Raw genomic sequence first — 21,114 nt, 5'->3', positions numbered from 1 at the left:
CCAGACAACCTCCTCATAGTCGCACTTTCTAAGACCCGCACCTCCCAAACCACCATTGAACCATCCCCTGTGCTGCCACCACTCCCAATCGCAAATGCAGACCTACCAACCCAGAACCGTCCCCACCACATCCAGGCCACCCACTTTAGAACCACTCGCACCATCCCAATCGCAAGTGTCAATTGTCAAGGATGTAAATTTTGACAATTAATTTTTTCAAATAGTCGGTATATTCCAGTTACAATTTATATTATGTCCTGTTTGATTTGTTCTAGCAACATTTAAACTGCACAAATAGTTATATAAAGTGGTTTTACACAATTTTCTTGTAAAAAAACTTTATTAGTACTAATATCTTTTATATGGATCTGTTGTTTTTTATTACCCTAGGAACTTGGACGTCTTTAAAGTCTTAAAGACTCGGTGGAGCCATTCATATCAAGCCCATGGCCGACTCCTATTCCAATTTCCGCTGTTAAGAAGCGGAAATCAATAGTTTCAACTTTCAAATCACTTTAATTTGTATAAGTAATATTGTTTGTTGAATAACTTAATGGTTTTGCAATTGATTAATAGTGAACTATGGATTTCATAATTTCATGTAATATTCCACTTCTTAACCACGAAATTCAAAATTCTTAGTACATTTATAAATTGTTTCGATCCCTCAAGAACTATGCTGTTTCGAATACTACCAAGTCTAAAGTCTTACAACGAAGATTACATACACCAGAAATGGTAAGCCGAGATGCATCAGTACTTCAACCTATGATCTTTGCACACATTTCTTCTCAACTGCCTCTTTAAGTTTCCTACCCAATGCAAAGGCCAAGGGTGGCGGAACTGCATTACCAATCTGTCGGTGCCTATGTTGAATGTTGCCGGCAAATTTATAGCTGTCCGGGAAGCCCTACAATTACACAGTGTAAGTTCGAACAGTTAATTATTAACATCAGGGTGAAGATGAAACTATGAACAGTAAAATATCCGTCAGTAAGTTATGTACGATCTAAATCATCGTAACAAGTACCCATATACTAATTATTTCATTATTATATTATTTGAAATTTCTCATTTTATAACAGCAATTATTATAACCATCTGAAATTGTACAAGAATTTATGACCAAATTGTTTAAAAAGTCTTGTGTAAGACGATCATATTACGAACAAACTCAAGTTCTTGTTATTGTTATTATCCAATACTATACGACTAGATACTTGGATTAGTCTCTCACTAACTATACAGGAATTTGAGGCAATAATCCTACTTAATTAATAGATCATATTTTATTAAAAAAAAAGGAATTTTAACCAAGAAAAATATTATGCATAAAGTTCCAGTATTCTCATGTTTAACATAGAAATGGTGGCTATGATCGCAGATTAACAGTAATCTGGAAATACTTACTTGAGAGCGAGCACATTCACGAACTGTAACAATACGATCCTGATCAGGGTGAAAGCACATCCCAACCTTGCCCATAGGCTGTGGATCGGTAATAGAGGTAGGGAAGTTTCCATCCCAGTCCAACCGTCCAAATAATCCCTTCCATTGATTGTGTCTTTCTGCTGTGTTTGGCAGACACCATGGTACCAAGTCAACCATCTGCCCTGTAGACAGTTTTACCTGCAAGATAGATTGTTTGCAAGATTTAAGTACCATTAGAACTACTATACAAGATGCATGGCACCGGCACATATGAAAAGGCAACCAGTGAGTCTTTTATAAGATAGTCCCACGGACAATGTAAATCCTAACAGTCCGTTTTTCTTCAGACGGCTATTTCTCGTCTGAAATAAGACGGGTAACATATCATTTTACAATAAAATGTTGTTATTTTATGATAAAATGTTACCATTATTTTTCTCATCATTTTCAGGGTAAAAAATGACACATCTATTCATAACATTTTGTAGATTAAATGGTCACATTTTCTTAAAAAATGGCAACATTTTATCCGTCTTATTTCAGACGAGAAAACAGCCCGTCTGAAATAAGAATTTGCAAAATCCTAATTTATATAGCGCATATAATAATGGAGTAGGTTGATATTGGTCCAGAATGTCAGACCGTCACGTAAAATTTTGGAAAAAGACGACAAAATAATCATTGTAAAATAAAACCATCCATGAAAAATCATGGAGTATTCAGCAAGACTTGTCAACAACTTTGCATTACCTTCTCATCAGGGAGGTCGCGCCAATCAGCTCCAGGGCGTTTGGGAATTTTTTGACAACGTATCAAATTCAATTCATTCATCTCTTTTGATATATGATCAGTTAATGTCAACATATCCCGTCGAATCATCTTTTGAAACCAAGATACTGCTTCATTTTTGTACTGTAAAAAAGTAGAATGAGATAAGCAAGGATCAATTATTAAGATGATGACTTACATACATACTACAAGGAAATTTAAAAATCAGTATCTCACCTCCATAGTAGTTAGACAAGCGCCATTTCCAACAGCTGGTAGATCACCAATAGTATCTCTAACTGTAATAGAACGGAAAGGAGCACCGGTTGCTGTACTACGAACTGCAGCATACTGAGTATCTTTGCCCAGACTGATTTTGAGCTCTGAACCCGCAAAAACATGCATTGGCTCAGGCCACTCTGGCAGTGTTTCCTCAGGAGATGCAGCCCATATGAATGCACGTTTACGAGATTGTGATACACCAAAGGCTCCAGCGTCAAGTATGCCAAATCTAACCTGGAAATTGCAATTGAACATAATTTTGAGAAAACATTCAAACAACAAAACAACGCCAAACACAAATTATTATATGAGATTATCCAAACAAGCTTCCATTTGCCAACTTTTTACTTGAGTTTTGAGTGAATTAATGGGTAATTTGGCTGAATATTTTTAAGCTAACTAGATTAGTTCACCATTATGTTAAACATGAAACCATTTCTTAAAACACTTGATAGCCAAATTCTTAATTTTTTACTTTTTTGACAAGATTCCATCAGTTTAGAGAGCAGATTTGGTGAAAAACGTATATAATACGAAAGAATGAAAAATCAATATAGGACACACCTGATATCCCATTTCAAGAAGAGAAGCAATAGCTAAGCGAAAGGTCTGCCCTTTGTTGAATGACACAAAGTTTCTAACATTCTCCAGAAGAAAATATTTAGGGCGGAAGTAATCAGCAAATGACAGGAAAGCCAATATCATTTCACACTGGACCTTACTCCAAGCACTTTTGTTAAACCTATTCATTCCCGAAAAACCCTGACAAGGAGGGCCTCCGTTTATAAAGTCAACCTGCCCGGGTCTGGGCAATTTGTTGATTTCATTTTCATCAAGCTTCTTCGCCTGATCTGATGCTTCGGGAGTTGACATACAGTCATCTTCATCCCCACAAGCTGACATGATTGCACTATATATTTCAAAATAAAACAATATTCAATACACAGAAAATAAGACGGTACAGCAAGATTATTGTAAGCCACAAATAATTATAAGTAAAATGCGCATTGCAGATACAAATTTTCCAAGATTGTGAATGCATCACTAGGCTGTAAGACAAACTGCATGCGAAAAAATTATGGTTACACAAATTAATAAATGAGAAAATGACATGAATAGTTGCAACATTCAACATCACCCTAATGCCTTAAAAGTCTCCATCTCATAAGTTTATAAAAGTACCACCTAGACAAAAAAAATCAAGAAGGCTTAAAGCATGCTCACCTGAGGATCACATTGCAGTTGTTAACAAACACAGAGGCCTCAGGGTGGTTGAGGTTAAATGCTTCACCAGCAGGCTCTTCATACTCAATGGCCCATTTGGTCTGTGACACGCCTGCAGGGTGTAAGCAGATGAAATACTTTAGCAGTAGCATTAGCTCTTCAATAATAAATAAAATAAAACACACATAATAAATAAGCATGTTATCTAAAAAGCTAGTTTATCAGACGGAAGATCAAGTCAGTGTATCGGCATTACCTGATCGTTCCAACCCTTCAGATAAGCCACCGCAGCCAGCAAAGATATCAAGAGTCGCCAGCTGATGCTTGAAAGACTTTTTATCATCTAAATTCTCATTATCATCAACTTCCTTACCCTTTCCTTTCTTCTTTCTGGCAACGAAATCATCAATAACAGGACTAAGTCTGACACTGCTGGGCAGCTGCAAAAGGGAAAATGACAACTTGAAGATATGCTTACAAATAACACAGCTGATTAATTAAGAGTGTTCTTTCTGTAGTAACGAAAGCCCAACCTGTTTGATGGCTCCACTATCATAATCATATAAATGCTCGCAGAAAAAGACATTCTCAAAAACAGCTGGGTAATTTAAAGATGACACATCATGTTTTCTTCTGACTTCACATTTCCCTTGGAAAGCAGCTATAGGCAACGATTGTATTTGCTCACTAAAATAAACCTGAAAGCCAATAGAATAATAATTCAGCTAACTCCAACAAACATAAGAACGAATGTGAAACTAGAGTATCTTTGCTGGACAATCAAGCTGCTGCCAAGGCAAAAACAAGTTTCGATTCTGATACAGGAGAAACGAAATTAATAAGTTAAAATCTTAAATTTTACCTCTCGTACGTCAGTGCGATATGCTTTTTCTGCTGAGATGTCCTCAGGTCTAAAGTATCTACGAGCTTTAACTTTAATGGACTCTGAATCAGATCTTTTAGAAGCCTTAGGCTTCAAAATCTCCAAGAGCTGATAAATCACATATGGTTTCAAACCAACATTTCTGCTACTTTTGAATGTTTCACTTCCTTTCTCGTTTTCTGCTAGATAACGTGGTTCTACATAGAAGAAGTCATCAATGTTGTACTCAACTCCTTTGTAAACAAAGCCACTATCTGAAGAATTGACCTTTAAAATTTCTTTTTCATTCTCAGCCTCTCTATCTTTGCAGGCGTGACAGGTACCATTCCCAGTTGCCAACAAGTCTTTTTGCAGACAAAAGAAAGCACCTTTATGAGGCACGTACAAGCTTTTGCAGTAGTATTCCAACGGCAATCCTTTGCTCTTCCTATCCTCTGCATTTTCTCGATCAATCTTTTCATCCAATGCATAAGCCTTTCGGTGTTGATAACCCCATGGCTTCTGGCGAATTTGAACCACTGTGCTATCCCTAACATCTTTTAATTCAAAGTCCAGGCAACTATTTGTCAAGAATACCTCCCTCTCACTGGCAGCAGTTCCTAAAACAGTCTGAGATCCTCTCAGCATCAATCGTCCATGAGCCATTTTTTTCCCACTAGATTTTTCATACATAGATTCCACTAGATAAATAGGGGGTAGCTCTTCGAACTCAGATGTTTCAACAAGCACAAAACCCCCAACAACAACTAAATCTCCGTGGACAGTGGCTTGTTTGTAAAAACGTCCAATAGAAGTTTTCTGAATAGGCTCTCCTTCCCATTTAATTCCCTCAGATGAATGATTAACCTTTCTTGGCCTGCTGGCTTGGCTATTTTTCTCAGTCTTGTCAACAGAGGCATTTTCTTTTTCTATTTCTTCTTGCTCCTCTTCAAGATCTTCTTCCAAGTCTTCCTCTTCCTGAGCTTCTTCCTCTTTCACTTCAACCATGGCTACATCCTTCAATTCCTCAGGAGAATAATTTGAATAAAACTCTCCCCATATTCTGTTAATTAATCTAGTGGTTGTCGCAGGCATTAATTTTCTCTTAGCAATGGGGACCATTTTAGCCATTGGGTTCAAGTTGGCTCCTTTCCTTGCCACGCCCTTTTTCTTAACCAACCATTTTGTGTGGTGCCTAGTTTCCATTTTTTCCCTAAGTCCACTTACAAAAGGACAGTTCTTGATGGTATTATCAGGATACTCTGAGAACTGTTGTAGTAATATTTGGCCATGAACCACCACATATCTTTCCACTGCAACTGGATTTGAAGACGTAAATGCAGGGTGGTCCTTTTCAAATTCAGACAAACGTTTAATAATTTCTGTAAAGGACAGACGCGCCACGCGACTTTGCTCTTTTAACAACGTAATGATGCCAACTCCAAGCCTAGCTGTTTTTAAGACTGTTTCATACCAGGGAGCATATTGTTTTGATGGTTTTCCAAGCCTATACCTGCAAGGAAAGTAGAAGAGTTAAACGCACTTGAAGCAAGAATATCAAGTAGTGAAAAAAATCGGAAAGTACTTGCCTACTCCGTACTTTGATTCCACAAGGTTACCAGACCAATATGGTTTTTGGAAATATATGTATTTATAAGGTATAGAAAGATCTTCAACTCGACTAAAAAGTTGATCAAATTAGAAAACAAGACTTGGTAAAATATGATGCGAAAATGCTTCGTATAGAGATGTCAAAAATGAGAGTCCACATCAACAATAAGGTGTAATTCAGATTCAAAAATTTTACCCAACGACAGATAGAAAGTCAAACAGCTCAGTTACATGAATCATAAGGACAACTAGCGTGAATGTCAACAAAACCTAAAAAAAAAAGGAAAGAAAAAATCACATAAGATCAAAGAGACAATGACTGTACCAGGCCATATCTGTTCTGATTGATATGAAAACCATGGATGCGCCAACCTCAATCATCCATTCCTTAATTGCACTCAAATAAATCGGAATTCCCCCTACATCAGGAACCTCGGAAGCAGATGAAGACTGAGCAGCAGCATCAAAACAGAATCCACTTCCATCATCATCAGTCACAGTTCCGGATCCGAAAATTGTAACATCGATGTCATCACAAGGCTTCATGGGTAAAAGTTCCAGAGAAACAAGACGGGAGTCAGAATTATACAGCGACCAATTATGAAGCATGCTTCTAGGAAGTTGGTCAGGGTCACTGACATCCATGTCATTGTCAAAGATGATGTACTCATCAGTTTCCTCACTGTTAGGTTTGTAGTAAGCAGGAAGAGGATAGTCAATTGCAATTTCATCTTCATTAATCTTGATATAGTACTTGTTCGAACCAGTGGGACGTCTCCCCTTCCTCTGGTTCATAGATCGCCAATCTTCTTCCTCTTGTAATAACCTGGCCAATTTTGCATCCTCGTCTTCTTCTTCAGAAGGGATTGATGAATTTGACTCCTTTTTTGTTTCACCATCCCCAATTTTAAGAGCCCCACCAGTAGCCAAAGGCATAAATGAATGGGCAGTCTCGCCGTTCTGTTTACATTCATCACGAAGAGCAACAAGCACTGGCAGGTCAATGAACTTTTGCTCCTTTTTGTTGGACGTAACATCCAATCCGATAAGCTGGTTGTAAATGAACTCACCCCGTGAAAGGATGAATTCCTTAATTGAAGCCCCAGGAGGGAAATTTTTGCTGCCATTCATTGCACGAACTAGAGCAGCAAGCAGCTCGTCAAGAGTAATATCAGGATTGCCCCCAGAAGATCTCGACAGTTTTTTGTAGGTTTCTATGCAGGCATGTGCCTTCTCATAAAATAGCCCGTATATTTTCCTGTAGGAGGCAGCAGGTTTCACACATGCATAATCAGCTATATCAGTAGATACCCAAATTGTAGGGGTTCCATCTTCATAACCAGAGATATCCCATGTTTCAATCCGACCAAAACCTTCACATTTTACACCCTTATCTTTAAGGGAATCGCCAGAAGGCTCAAGTGGTAAGATAACACCCGAAATAAACAAATCGCAAACTTCCAGCAACTCCACAGGCTGTGCTTTCCCTTCCTCATCATGAAAAATAAAGTCTACAAGGCGTCGATTGGCTCTGGGATCATCATGACCTGTAGTCAAGCCAATAGCAGCTATTTCATTCTCAACAGTGATCTCCCTTTTTCTGTCAACAAGATCATTTTTCTCAGACATACGTACTGCCTTTTCCTTGAAGTCTGAACATGCTGCAGCACGCTTTGGCATTCTACGAGAAGCCCCATTGGTTTCCCCATTGGCATCATCTCGATCTCTCTTTCTCTGTTTCCCCTTACATACTTTACCAGTTGACCCTTTTGATTGGGCAACATCAGATACCCCGTTCTCAGAGCCTGTCTTTCCTCCCTTCCCCATACCTGAATATGAAAAAGATTAATAATGAATCAAGCACGCTTACCAGAAAACAGCAGTCCAAATGAGAAAGTTACGGACTCTTTTAGGTAAAACATTGTCATATCAGCAAGTGCATACATTATTTCCTTTGGTGTGATATAATTATAGACAACAATAAATGCATGATAGGTTGACTAGTTGTAAATATAAAGAGCATATCAAAGTAAGAAGATGACTCTACTTGTAAATAAAACATCGGCATATTAGCAAGTACATAGATCATTTCTTTCAATTGGTCTCCCTTGTGACGGGTTACCATTTGTGGCGGATATTTTGTGAGTTAAAATGGTTACAAAATGGGTTAGTAGAGAAAGGGGACCACATGAATAGTGTTGCAAAGAGAGAAAAAGTGGGTACTTTGTGAGGTAAAATGGTATCCGTCACTCAAGAGTGACGGATATGTGCCGTCACAAACAAGAATTTGTGCATTTCTTTTTGTGTGATATTATTATAGATGACAATAAATATACATGATACTTTAACTAGTTGTAAAGTTAACGAGCATGTCAAAGTAAGAAGATGACTACAGACGCGCATTAGATAACAGGGTGGAAGCAGCGTGTACAGCAAACAATTCCGGTGCAAATTTGACCACAGGGTCAATGAACTAACTTTTTGTACATCAGTTTTATACTTATTCTATTTTATAACTTGCAAAATTTAATAGATAATTAATGAAAAATATAATTGAGCAGTGTACAAAAAATTATTTTACATATGCTTAGAAAGACACTGCCAACAAAGTACTGAGTCCAATCTAAGACTGTACAAATAATTTTAATTACAAGCAGCATATGTTAATGTGCTGAAGTGCACAGCGAGTTATAATAGGGCAAATAGCAAAAAATCCCGATTCTTAAAAATTACGTCATTCCAAATTTTCAATTCAAGATAGCACGGTACATTACCAAATTCATAAACTTCACATAGCTGGACAAACATTGTGGAATGCATATATAGTAATTCAAAATCCCGTGAAAACATAACCGTTTTTTGCATTTTGCCCATTTTTTTGCTAAGAGGATCGAATTCCATAATTGTAATACAAAAAACTTTACACCATTTAATTCAACACCAAAAACAAATCATCAAAATCGGTGAATGCCACAAATCTATTAATTGTACTCCAACAAAACAGAATCCGCAAACTATTCTAGTTTTCACAATTGAACATGCACGTTTCTTATAACTATGCACTCCCTCCGTCCAAATCATTTGTTTATCTTTTATTAAAATTCCCCTCACATTAAATATAAACAAACAACATAGACGGAAAGAGTATCACATTAGCAGTTGCATTAAGAAAAAAGTACATGAACTAAACAACTAACCCTAGAAGCATACTTCCTCATTTCCATTTAATTGTATATGTTTTCCAAAATAATTTTCAAAATCACCTCACGTATTTTGAAAAACGTATACAATCAAAAGGAAAATGAAACGATACTTGTGAACTACTCCCTCCGTCCTAATCATTTGTTTACCTTTGATTAAATACCTCTAACACAGATATAAAAGGTAAACAAATGGTTGGGACGGAGAGAATAAATAAATTAACGAACAGATCTATGAAACCAACCTACCAAATTCCTGACTAATGCACAATTCTACTTGCTATGAGTAACCTTTCGCATCTTCAAAACAATCAAACACACAAAAATAAGGAATTAAACGAACACAGTTGAATTGAACCGTATAAATTCACGCGCCATTTCAAAAAAAAAAAAACATCATATAATTCAAAAGGAAAAAAACTACATTCAATCGATTACGACATTCTACAAAAATCAGTAAACAAATTCCTAACAAAAACATCATATAATTGAACTAAACCGTATACATTCTACTCCCTCCGTCCTAATCATTTGTTTAACTTTGATTAAAATACCCCTCACAAATAATATAAAAGGTAAATAAATAACTGGGACGGAGGGAATAGATAAATTAACGAACAGATCTACGAAAACAACCGAACAAATTCCTAACTAATGTTCAATCCTGCTTGCTATAAGTAGCCTTTCGCATCTCCAAAACAATCAAACACACATAAAAATAAAGAATTGAACGAACATAATTGGATTAAACCGTATACAATCACGCTACATTTCAAAAACTACATTCAATCGATTACGACATTCTACATTAATCAGTAAAAAAGCTGAAAACGACAAATAAAATAAACTCACTCACCTTCAATCGATGAACAACTGCGGTTGCGGTAGGATTACTAGGGTTTAGGAAGAATTCGGCGAGTGAAGTAGGTGAGGAAGAAATGGGGGTATAAATTAGGGTTTTTAGGGTTAGAAAAGGAAGATGAAGAAGATGGAAAGAAATCGGAAAAATTGGGGAGAAATGAGAAGGGTGTTGAATGTGGATAGAGTTTTTTGGGGGTTTTAAAGTAGAGTGTTGTTTTTTTTGGGAGGGAAAACTCAGAAATGTTTAATAAGGCGGGAAACTGGGGAATTTGGGGAATTTTGGGTGAAAATTGTGAGCGCTAATGTGAAATTGGGACTCAGATCCTAGGTGACTGTGATAAGTGACGATGACGATGACGATGACGGTGACGATGATGATATTATGGTTAGGGTTGGGGTTGGGTGGAGCGTAATTTGTAATTTTGTATGATGTTAATGTTCGTTATAGATATGAGGTTTTTGGGATTTTGTGAGTATACACGATTTATCAACCTATTTTATTTGTCTGATTGTTATGACAGGATGTCGGTGATGGTGTTTTGATGAGTTGTTTATTTTTAAGATGAGTTAAGTTTGTGATGTTTGTTATTGTATGATGATGTGACTTATTTACCTCAATTAATGATCTTGTATTTTGTATATTTGGTTCATGGTCAGTGAATCAGGTTGACAATGAGGTCGAGATTGAGGTTGGGTTGAGTAAAAAGGTAATTATGAGACTTAGATAGGTATTTTTAAGAAGGCGGGAGTGTGATTTTTAATTTGGTATGTTGTTGTTCATGTTCGTTATAGATATGAGGTTTCTGGGCAAAAAAATTCTTTTCGAGTGTGATGTCGTGACGTTTGATGAGTTACTTGCTTTAAAGATTAATTAAGTTTACAATGTCTTGTGTTAATGTCTAATGATGTGACATCATGGCTTAGTTACTTTGATTACTAATGTTGTGCATTTGATTTACGGTGTATCACTGGAGGTCGTTTAGAAGATTGTACGATGTGATCTAATTTTGATTTCTTGCGTCGTAGACTTCTCATGTTCTCATTTGAGTGGCCTTTTCATGGAAATATCAAATTATATTTTACTTATAATTCCATAAAAAAATAGTGCTATTTAGGATACTATTGAAAGACATTAAGGCGTAAATTTAAACTTGTAGAAGCTCGATACTCAAAAGCCCTGTTCTTTTGGACTTAAAGTCACTTAATTTAAGTTCACTTCAGATCCTATAAGTTCAGTTCAGTTCAGTTCAGATCCTATAAGTTCAGTTCAGTTCAGATCAGATTAGTTTCAGTCCAAAATAACAGGGCCAAAGTATATGCAAAGAACTAACTAAATTAATCGTATTCGGTTGCACTAAAAATTGCTTAACTATTTAAGGTGTTTATGTGTGACAGGAGTCACAGGACTCTCTTAGCCAAAAATTTTAAGCCAGTAGCTGAAATTTAATCAATGGTTTAGTATCAAAATACATTCAATCACACACACACACACACAAGTTGTTTGAGCTTGAAAAGTGGAGATAATATACATTAGATTCCACTTGTGAACATGAGACTCAGGTCTCGGGGTCATCACCTCCAATACAATATGATACGGTTATTTCAACCAAGCAATGGGTTAAGCTTGAAACGTAATTATGATTTATATTCTTATATCACGGACCTCCTCAACTATACAATTAATACTGCATGTGCCCCTGATAATATTTTTGAGCATCTTCCCTAATCCCTAAGATCCTTGTATTAGGCTTATGAATATCTTTTTAAGATCCTCGTATTTTGTCATTTCTATATACTTTGTATCATTCATATTGTTGTTCGAAAGTTGTAATAAACCACCTCACTCCCATTACTTTTCTACCACATTCGTCATATTCTACTTCATGTTTCTATCAAAAACTATCCCGTATTCCCGTTCAATCACGTGGAGATTAAAAATTTATGTGGAAATTAATTTTAGAGGCGTTTGGTTCAAGATATGAATGAAACTGAATGAAATGTCATACTCGTTAGGAACAAATTTGTAGTTGTTTGGTTTCATCTTATGATGGAAATGGAATCTCATACTATTAACGAATGGAGCTTGAATAAAGCATTGAGAATGAGTTTAGAGTTTGTAAACGTGTAACTCGTGATAGATACCCTGAGATATAGATCTAAGGGGGGCCAATCACGTGTCATACTCGTTAGGAACAACATGAGTATTAGCAAGTATGAAAATAGGACAGAAATATGTGCAGACTCCTCAAAGGGGGGCCAATCAGCTCATTACTTCACACATGTGGAGCCTATACAAGCAACACAAATATATGTCTGATCAGTGAACCACAAATTACATAAATATAAAATAACTGAATAAAAATAAGCAAAACTGCATCTATTAATCAGTAAAAATTGTGTTGATTAGTTAGCCAAAGCATACAGAAAAGACTTGTATAAAGCACTCACCGACATCGAATTATGATCTGATGGAAAACCTAGGAGCACAATTAACAACAACCCAAAAAAAACCCAAATATTTGAGACAAAACAAAATACTAATTCTAACTCCAAAGGAAAAGGCGTCCGGAGTTGATTAAAATTAAGAGTTGAGTATACCTGTGACAGAAAACCACCATACCAATATGATCGGTGTTATTATGTAGTATCAAATCATCTTCATAATTAAAGGTGCAAATCTGTTGGTAGTTTGAGAAGCAAAGGTGAAGATAAGGTGGTGAAGCAGTAGATGATGAAGCAGCAGTTTATGAGCATCAATAATTGAGGTTCATCAAGATATGGATGAGTGAGAAGTAAGATTGAGATGGGAATGAGTGGATTAGAATGAGTACGGAATGATAAAGTTGTGGCTGTGTGTGAAAGAAAGGAAGGACTGAGATGTAAAGGGGGAAGGGGAAATCAACGGTAGAGGGGGGACTTAGAGTTCAACAGTTCATTTGAGGGAGTTGGACTATTCATCCGCAAAACTCACCTTATTTCCCCTCTACACACTTTTATATAAGGGTGTATATGATCACCCCACTTTATGCTAATCTTTCGATGTGGGACAATTCAGTTATTTATACGTAGTATATTTAACTCACCAACAGTATTTTTCAATGTGGGACATATAACATACTATGAAATACACAATTTTTAACATTTGCAAATTATATGGAATTTATACTCTAATGATAGCATTTTTACCACGAATCTAATTGTTGATTTTCGCAGTACGCATTTTACTCAATACAGTACATCTTTGACGGTTTTACCCTTTTCATTTGTCAACCTTCATTGTACTGCATCGAAAAAGAAAAAAAGAAAAAAAACTTCACATATACAGTACATCACCCCACCCACTATCCCTATCGGCTGCCCCCGACCACCCACCGCCAGCCCCTATCGGTCCAAGTTCACTATCACACTGTCTTGTCGTACCGTCGAACTAACCTCCTATTTTCCCTCTCCTTCACGCTATTTCTTCCCTCTACATCTAACATGCCCTACTCTCACAAACTAGCGCGGCAACGCCTGCCGCCGTTCACAACCACGCACTCCAACTACCCCAACCATCCTGTCCCCAATTACCCGTCACATACGTCGCCGCCACACCACTGCCTAACAGGCAAGAGCCAACATCTGACATAAAAAATTCAAAAGCCTGAACAAAGAAAAGCAATCCATGAAAACATAACAAAATACAAATTTTCATTAATAATTTGCCGTTAACTAATCAATTACATGTTCTAGTTTCAAATTAACATCTATGATTAAGAAATTTTGAAAATTGGAGAAATTAACATCTATGATTAAGAAAATTTGAAAATTGGAGTTGTTGTATAGTTAGGGTTTGAGAGAATCGGTTTTTGAAATGTTTTAATCAAAGGGTATGCAAATGGAAATATTTGGGTAAAATGTACTGTAATGAGTAAAATACGTACTGCGAAAATAAATTACGTTATATTATTTTCATAATTTTATAAATAATGTTTTTTTGTCAAGTGAAATGTAAGAGTTTTGACAAAGCTAAAGTCATATCACCTCAATCAAAATAATCCCAAACGGACAATAAAAATGTAGGTAGTGAAGTCAGGGGTCGAACCACAAGGAAACGCGACAAACTGCTTATTACCTATGAGTACATTCTATACTATTTGGTCGTCACAAAGTTGATTTTTTTGGTTTGTAGTAACTAAACGATTGTAAATTAAGACGATATCAAAAATATAAAACAAGTCTAGGGATTCCGGTTCACAATGAATATCAATTAGGGTATTTAAGGTCAATTAACTAACATGGACTGACTATCTAAGGCTATATGTCTTGTCGGTACTATATATCCTTTAGATATGCACTTAGCATGCGCTCGCTATAACTAAGTCGTTCTACCTAATTATTGTAAGCCTTTCTTAGCATTAATCCGGTCGGCAATAATACTAATTCGCGACACTAACTAATTAACCCCGCCCGGTAATTAATCAATTAGATTGGTGAACAAATATTAGGCGATAGTCGATCTAAGCAACTAATAAATTCATTAACCCCAATTAATATTCATCGACCCCCTTCAGCCCTAGATGGAGAATTAGCTACGCATAACAATAGAAAGAACGATAAACATAATTAAAGAAAACATAAGAATAGAGATTAGAAATACCGAACAATGATTAATTGGAAGATTAAAGGTATGAACGATCTTGCAAGCAATAATATAAAGGAGTTTTAGAGAGGAAATCTAAACTAAACTAAACTAGGGATCTAAGAATAATAAAGGTATAACCCAAATATTGTGTAGGAGTTTCCTATTGGGCTGTACTTTTTCACATATGGATTTTACTCTTTCACATACGCATTTTACGATTTTACCCTCTTCATTTTTTGCTTCCCTCACTCAATTGATTTTTTTCATTTCGCATTCCTTCAACTCTCCCCACCTGTCAACCCTTGCTCTGTTCGACATTACTCCGTTGAACCGGGTTTCATCCGACCTTACTCCGCTCCGGCATCATCTGTAGTAATTGGCCTATGCTCACAATGTTTCAAACTTGCAATATTTTGGATCAAAATGCATCTGATGATTTAATGAATAGACTTGCAGCTGCCGTCATAATGCATCATCAAAATGCATCATGAATTCATAAGCAATAGTAGGCTCATAGTACGCTTGGAAAGTTGCAGTACTGTTTTAATGTTTATACACCAAATATCAGCATCCCACCAACACACCCGCAAATTATAAACCCAAATTGATTATAATACGATTAAACATTTAATTTGGCTAATTAATAAACCCTAATAATTTCAACAAAATTTATTCATAATTGATTAATAACTAAATTAATTCACTAATGGAGACTGGAGAGTTATGAATTGTTCAAGTTTTAAGGTAATTAGATTCGATTTCAAGGAAAAAGATACATATGACGATAGGAGAGTTACTTTGTTTAGGTTTATAAAAAAGGGTAGGCTATGGGAAATTAATGAAAAAAATGGATGTGAAAGAGTAAAGTTCGTATGTGAAAAAGTAATTCCGTTCCTATTTATACTATTACGTAATAATCAATTCAACTGATTTAAGGAAAGTTTTATAAAAAGTGTGTTAGACTAGGATACTCGATCGAGTATTGACACACTCGATCGAGTGAGTTCAACAACTTCAACTTCTTCGTGTCTTCTCTCATCTCATTCTTCTTGATTCTTGTGCCATCTTTCTTGTACTCCGTCTTGCCGACTCCGCGGTGCTCATTACCAGGGGCGGTTACGACGGGGTGCAGGAGATTCACCCACACCCCCGTTGTCAAAAATAAATACAAATTTGATTGGTAAAGGAGCATATAAATTATGTTGGTCTAGTGGTTGGTGATATGTTTTCGCACCTTAATGGTCATGGGTTCAATCCTGCAATTGAGCAAATTTTTTTAATGTTCTTTCACCATACATTTTGCTCAATTAAATAAGATTTTTAATGTATAACTCGATTTTTCGTTGTAAAAAAATTTAACGCACCCCCATGTATCAAATCCTATAATCGCCTATGCTCATTACAATCCAATTGTTCCACAAATGCATCCAATCTACATTAAAACACCAAAAGGCGAAAGTATCGACATTTCTAATATAAATGGCATATAATTAACATATTATAGTACAAAACCGTCTCAAAAGCAACTAAGGGGGGCATGAATGTGTATATAATTATGACTCATCAAGTTTTCATGTAAAAAATAGAAATATGACTTGAATATAAATTATGAAATATATACTATATACTATATACTATATACTATATACTATATACTATATTATAATAATTAAAAGATTCTCCACTTTATTCTTTACATAAAAAATGATTATTTATGAAACTTTCTTAAAGTGGTTTTTGATGATGTAGAAAGCTTAAAATCGCCCGAAAAAAAGCCTCTTATTTAATATTCACTTTAGTATTTCACGAAAGTTGGACTCTCTGTAATGGATCGAAAAAAGCTTATCATCTTCATAATTCCTAAACATTGCATGCCAAAAACATAATCTAGATAGGTAGATCTACGAAATTTAATGAAATATCGTTGTTTTAGTAAATGAATATCCAATATATTCCAAAGACTGAAAATTTTTAACAACGCACGGAAATTTTTGTTACAAAATAGTGAAGTTTATAATAACGTGGAATAATCAGTGTGTTTGCTCAAGATTTCATTTCCAAACTTCTTAACACCAAATAATCTACTTTACATTGCTTAACTGCCCTAAAAAAACTATAAAATCAAATGTTATGAACATAAAAGTAATGCACAAAAACTTCATTCAATACCATAAAACACACCATGATTGGAGAACAAGAAATCTTTGCGAGTCTTGACAATAGAGCGCCATCATACACCTCAATGAATAGCCGTCTTTTGTTCCCCACCGCCGAATTTGAATGCAAAATATTCCCTCTCTAGAAATTCGAACAACGTTCATTATGGTTTGGACAAAGACTAGTATCTCTCAAGGCCCGAAATGCAAGTGACCCGGAGTTTAAACCCGTGAGCATGTCCGTTGAATCCGATGGTAATAATAATTGGCGGAGACTTAGAATAGGTGATATGGTTGGTCTCAAATATGATACCGATACACAGCATCTTATCTATAAATATAATTAAAAGGTTACCCTAAAATGACAAATAAACGCCATCTAGACAAAGCCACCTAGGATCCAAAAAGTCACCTAGATTAAAATTTAATGTGACGTGGCATATTTAAATGTGATGTTGTATATTTTTAATGTGACATGGATTATCAATCAATTTATTATTCCATGACATTAATTTAAATCATTTACCTATAAATTAATTTAATTCACTTATATCTATAATATGAAAGGATATTATAATTATTCTTAAATTAATTTTGTATATTAAATATATTGTCTTCCAAAATTTATATAACCCTTACAAATTTACATCAAATTTCATAATTTATAATTAATATTGACATTTTAATTGAAAATTTTGTAATAAAACATGTTAATAAATTTCATAATTTATAATTAAAATTGAAATTTTAATTGAAATTTTGTAATAAAACATGTTAATAAATTTCATAATTTATAACTCTTACAAATTTACATCAAATTTCATATAATTAAAAATATGGCAGTATAAGAAAATATATAAAACAACAAAAATGGCCAAAAGCAGGCTATTAGAGAGCAGGAGACGTAAATCAAAGCACAAGAGTACAAACGTAAAGCAAAAAATGATACCAAAAACAACCGAGAAGTGAAGAGGGAATTGAAAAATGGCAAAAAACGACAGCTCAACAAACAAAGACAACGGCAGTGGCAATGATAGCTTGTAAAGCCGTCAAATCGGGATACCCAGTTTATCAATAAAGTAAACAAGCAAAAACCCAAATGAAGTTGAATCTAATAAGTCATAAAGAAGCACATAATCAAAAATTAAGCTATGATACATGATAAACCTGCATACCCAATTAATCAATAAAGCTATCAATCAAAAATCCAAATCAAGCCTGATCTAATAAAACATATTGACGATCGGTTATCACTCCAACTAATCAAGTTTAGTATAATAATTCACATAATCACAATCAAAAACGCAAACCAAGTTTAATCTAATAAAGCATAGCGACGATCAGTTATCACTCCAACTAATCAAGTTTAATCTAATACTTGTAAAGCACATAGTCACAAACTTACCACAATTAATGAAGAATATTGATGACAATTTGTTAGTCCAATATAGCGGCTGCGAAAAACGAATGCTACGCAGGGGAAAAGGTGGGTACTAATAGAATAGAAGAAAGAGGAAGTTGATAGAAGGCTTCGTGAATTGATTGAATGGAATGGCGCACGAGAGAGAGTAAGAGCACCGAATCCGTGAGTAAAAGAGATGCAGTGAGCAACAGACAGGAGAAAGATACCGAATGGCAAAACCGTAAAATATGATGTCATGTAGGGGCATAAGCAGTCTCAAATGAACCCATATTTAATTGAAAATTTCGTAATAAAACATGTTAATAAATTTCATAATTTATAATTAAAATTGAAATTTTAATTGAAATTTTTGTAAAAAAATATGTTAAGGAATTAATTAAACCTCTTCATATTATTAAACACTCACCATTATTAACATTTTTCTATTTAATTCATTGTTTTTAAATTTTTTGTAATTAAACCTGTTAATAAATTAATTAAACCTCTTCATATTACTAAACATCCACCATTATTAAAATTTTCCTTTTTTTTTAATTAAACAGGGTAATAAATTGATTAAACTCTTCATAATACTTAACACACACCAAATTCATTAAAAGTTTTTACTATTTAATTAATTTTTGTAATATAATATGTTAATAATTTTATTAAAACTCCTTATATTACTCAACACCATAATTTTCATTAACATGTTGTCCTATTTAATTCATCTCTTGAGGTCCTCGATAATCAATTAACTAATTTAATAATACCACAAAATAAATTAAAAATTAAATTAAAATATGGGAATTTATGGTTGTGTAATGACTATAAAACCTACAATACCTATAATAGTTTATATTCACTTTATTTATTTAAAATATGCCCATTTGTCATGAGTTTCTAAGTTGTGGTTTAATTTATTTATTTGATTATATTGCTTATATTGAGTATATTGAGTATTATTGTCGAGTATTGTTGTTGAGTATTGTTGTTGTTGTTGTTGTTGTGTCCAATAAAGTATATTTTAATTTGTTATGTTGTTGGTTTTATGAGTCGTTTGCTTTATATTTGAATTCATGTTTTCCAGTTGGTTTAATTTAAGTGACTTACATGTGACAATGTTTTGATTCGTTTGTCAAGTTTTTGCCAGGTTGATGTTTTATCTTTTGGTCAGTGTATTTTTTATATAACTTTAAAGTACCATGAAACGTATGTGAATGCACATAAGGCAAACCATCACGTGGGTAATCTCTGAAGAGGGAAGAAATACAAAAGGTACGAAACTGAGGTAAAATTAAAGGTAAAAAAAAGTAAGATAGAAACTGATAAGTAATGGATGATTGTTGATCTCAAAATAGAAGTCTTATAATATTTCTTTTAATTTGTTATTAAACGTATATTATGGTGTAATTTTACTATTATACTTTTCTGATCAACCTATTTGAATTTGTATTTTTGTATTCACGAGTATAATCATCTCTAATATATATTTTTCTTTTTCATTTTATATGAACTATTATCAAAGCATGTAATAAAAGGAAGCGAAAGTGAACCTTCGGATAAATATTAAATAGTATGATTTCTAAGTTCTACTTCGTATGTTTTTAATTTTATGTGTTTTTTTGGTCAAAACAGGAATAATACATAAAACTTACCCTCATAATTTCCTAAAAAAAAAAACTACTCTAATAATTAATGGTAAATAAATAAGTACAAATAATTGAATGAAAAATCTTTAAAATTTCACAATTTACTTTTTGAACCATTATGACAATAATTAATCATTTTAATTATGTCATTTCCTCTTCCAATTTAAGTTTTCTCCAACTCCCACCTTTTGATTGTTTTTCTATAAAATTTACTTTACTTTTTAAAGTGGTTTATGCCTTTTTAACCATTATAAGATGATCGTTGATCTCAAAATGAAGATCTTATAATATTTCTATAAATTTGTTATTAAGCGTGTTATGTAATTTTACTATTATGCTTTCCCGATCAACCTATTTGAGTTTGTATTTTTGTATTCATGAGTATAATCATCTCTAACATATATTTTTCTTTTTCATTTCATATGAACTATTATCAAGGCATGTACTAAAAGGAAACGTACTAAAAGAAAGCGAAAGTGAACCTTCAGATAAATATTAAATAGTATGGTTTCTAAATTCTAATCCGTATATTTTTAAGTTTATGTGTTTTTTTTTTTCAAATCAGGAATAGATTATTTTATAGTCTTTAATACTATTTTTATTTTTATAGAGGATTGTGGACATAAGTATAACAAGTGATGGATCAAATTCTTGAAATAGTAATAAGGAACTTAAAAAATTTTATGAACCTTTTGGAATTCGAATTTAGGGAATATAGTTTTTTAGATTATTGAGCAATTGAAATGAAAATTTAATTCGTAATACATGGAGTAGATACCTACCATACCGTCGAATCATATCTAATATTTTTCTATCGATATAATAAATGTTTTTCGGATGTAAATAATATTTGAAGCATGCACGTGGTGATAAGACTTTAAAGATATTTCTATAGGAGGGTTGATGGAGAGGTCTGGAAATAATTTGGAGATGACTATACCGAGATATTGAGTTTACAACCTTATAAGGCGTCATTGAAGATTTTTCCATACGGAATTTATTATATACGGAATTACGGATGGTTTCAACTTTTAATATTTA

At 34.1% G+C, this 21,114-nt stretch overlaps 1 protein-coding gene across 1 annotated transcript; it reads right to left on the bottom strand.

Moving 5' to 3' along the window:
• Nucleotides 1-587: 587 nt before the first annotated feature.
• On the bottom strand, nt 588-10,696 carry LOC141622288 (DNA (cytosine-5)-methyltransferase 1B-like). Its single transcript, XM_074438334.1, has 11 exons — nt 10,235-10,696; nt 6,504-8,007; nt 4,568-6,080; nt 4,239-4,403; nt 3,962-4,145; nt 3,706-3,817; nt 3,046-3,391; nt 2,437-2,715; nt 2,182-2,343; nt 1,411-1,629; nt 588-910 (listed from the first exon to the last, which is right to left on the bottom strand). Exons 2-11 carry the CDS (start codon nt 8,003-8,005, stop codon nt 767-769), a joined length of 4,626 nt encoding a protein of 1,541 aa, XP_074294435.1. The 5' UTR covers nt 8,006-8,007; nt 10,235-10,696; the 3' UTR covers nt 588-766.
• Between the last annotated feature and the right edge of the window lie 10,418 nt (nt 10,697-21,114).

Source organism: Silene latifolia, chromosome X (genome assembly GCF_048544455.1).
Source record: "Silene latifolia isolate original U9 population chromosome X, ASM4854445v1, whole genome shotgun sequence".
NCBI lineage: Eukaryota > Viridiplantae > Streptophyta > Magnoliopsida > Caryophyllales > Caryophyllaceae > Silene > Silene latifolia.
Note: the sequence above shows the minus strand (reverse complement) of the source record. Positions and strands in the feature narration are given on the sequence as shown.

Bases quoted from the DNA above. Each gene is read 5' to 3' on its own strand.
- LOC141622288 (XM_074438334.1), bottom strand. From the start codon at position 8,005: ATGGGGAAGGGAGGAAAGACAGGCTCTGAGAACGGGGTATCTGATGTT. The intron at 4,404-4,567 runs GTAAAATTTAAG...ATTGGCTTTCAG, and splicing joins ATCGCACTGACGTACGAGAG to GTTTATTTTAGTGAGCAAAT. The intron at 2,716-3,045 runs GTGTGTCCTATA...TGCAATTTCCAG, and splicing joins TTCTTGAAATGGGATATCAG to GTTAGATTTGGCATACTTGA.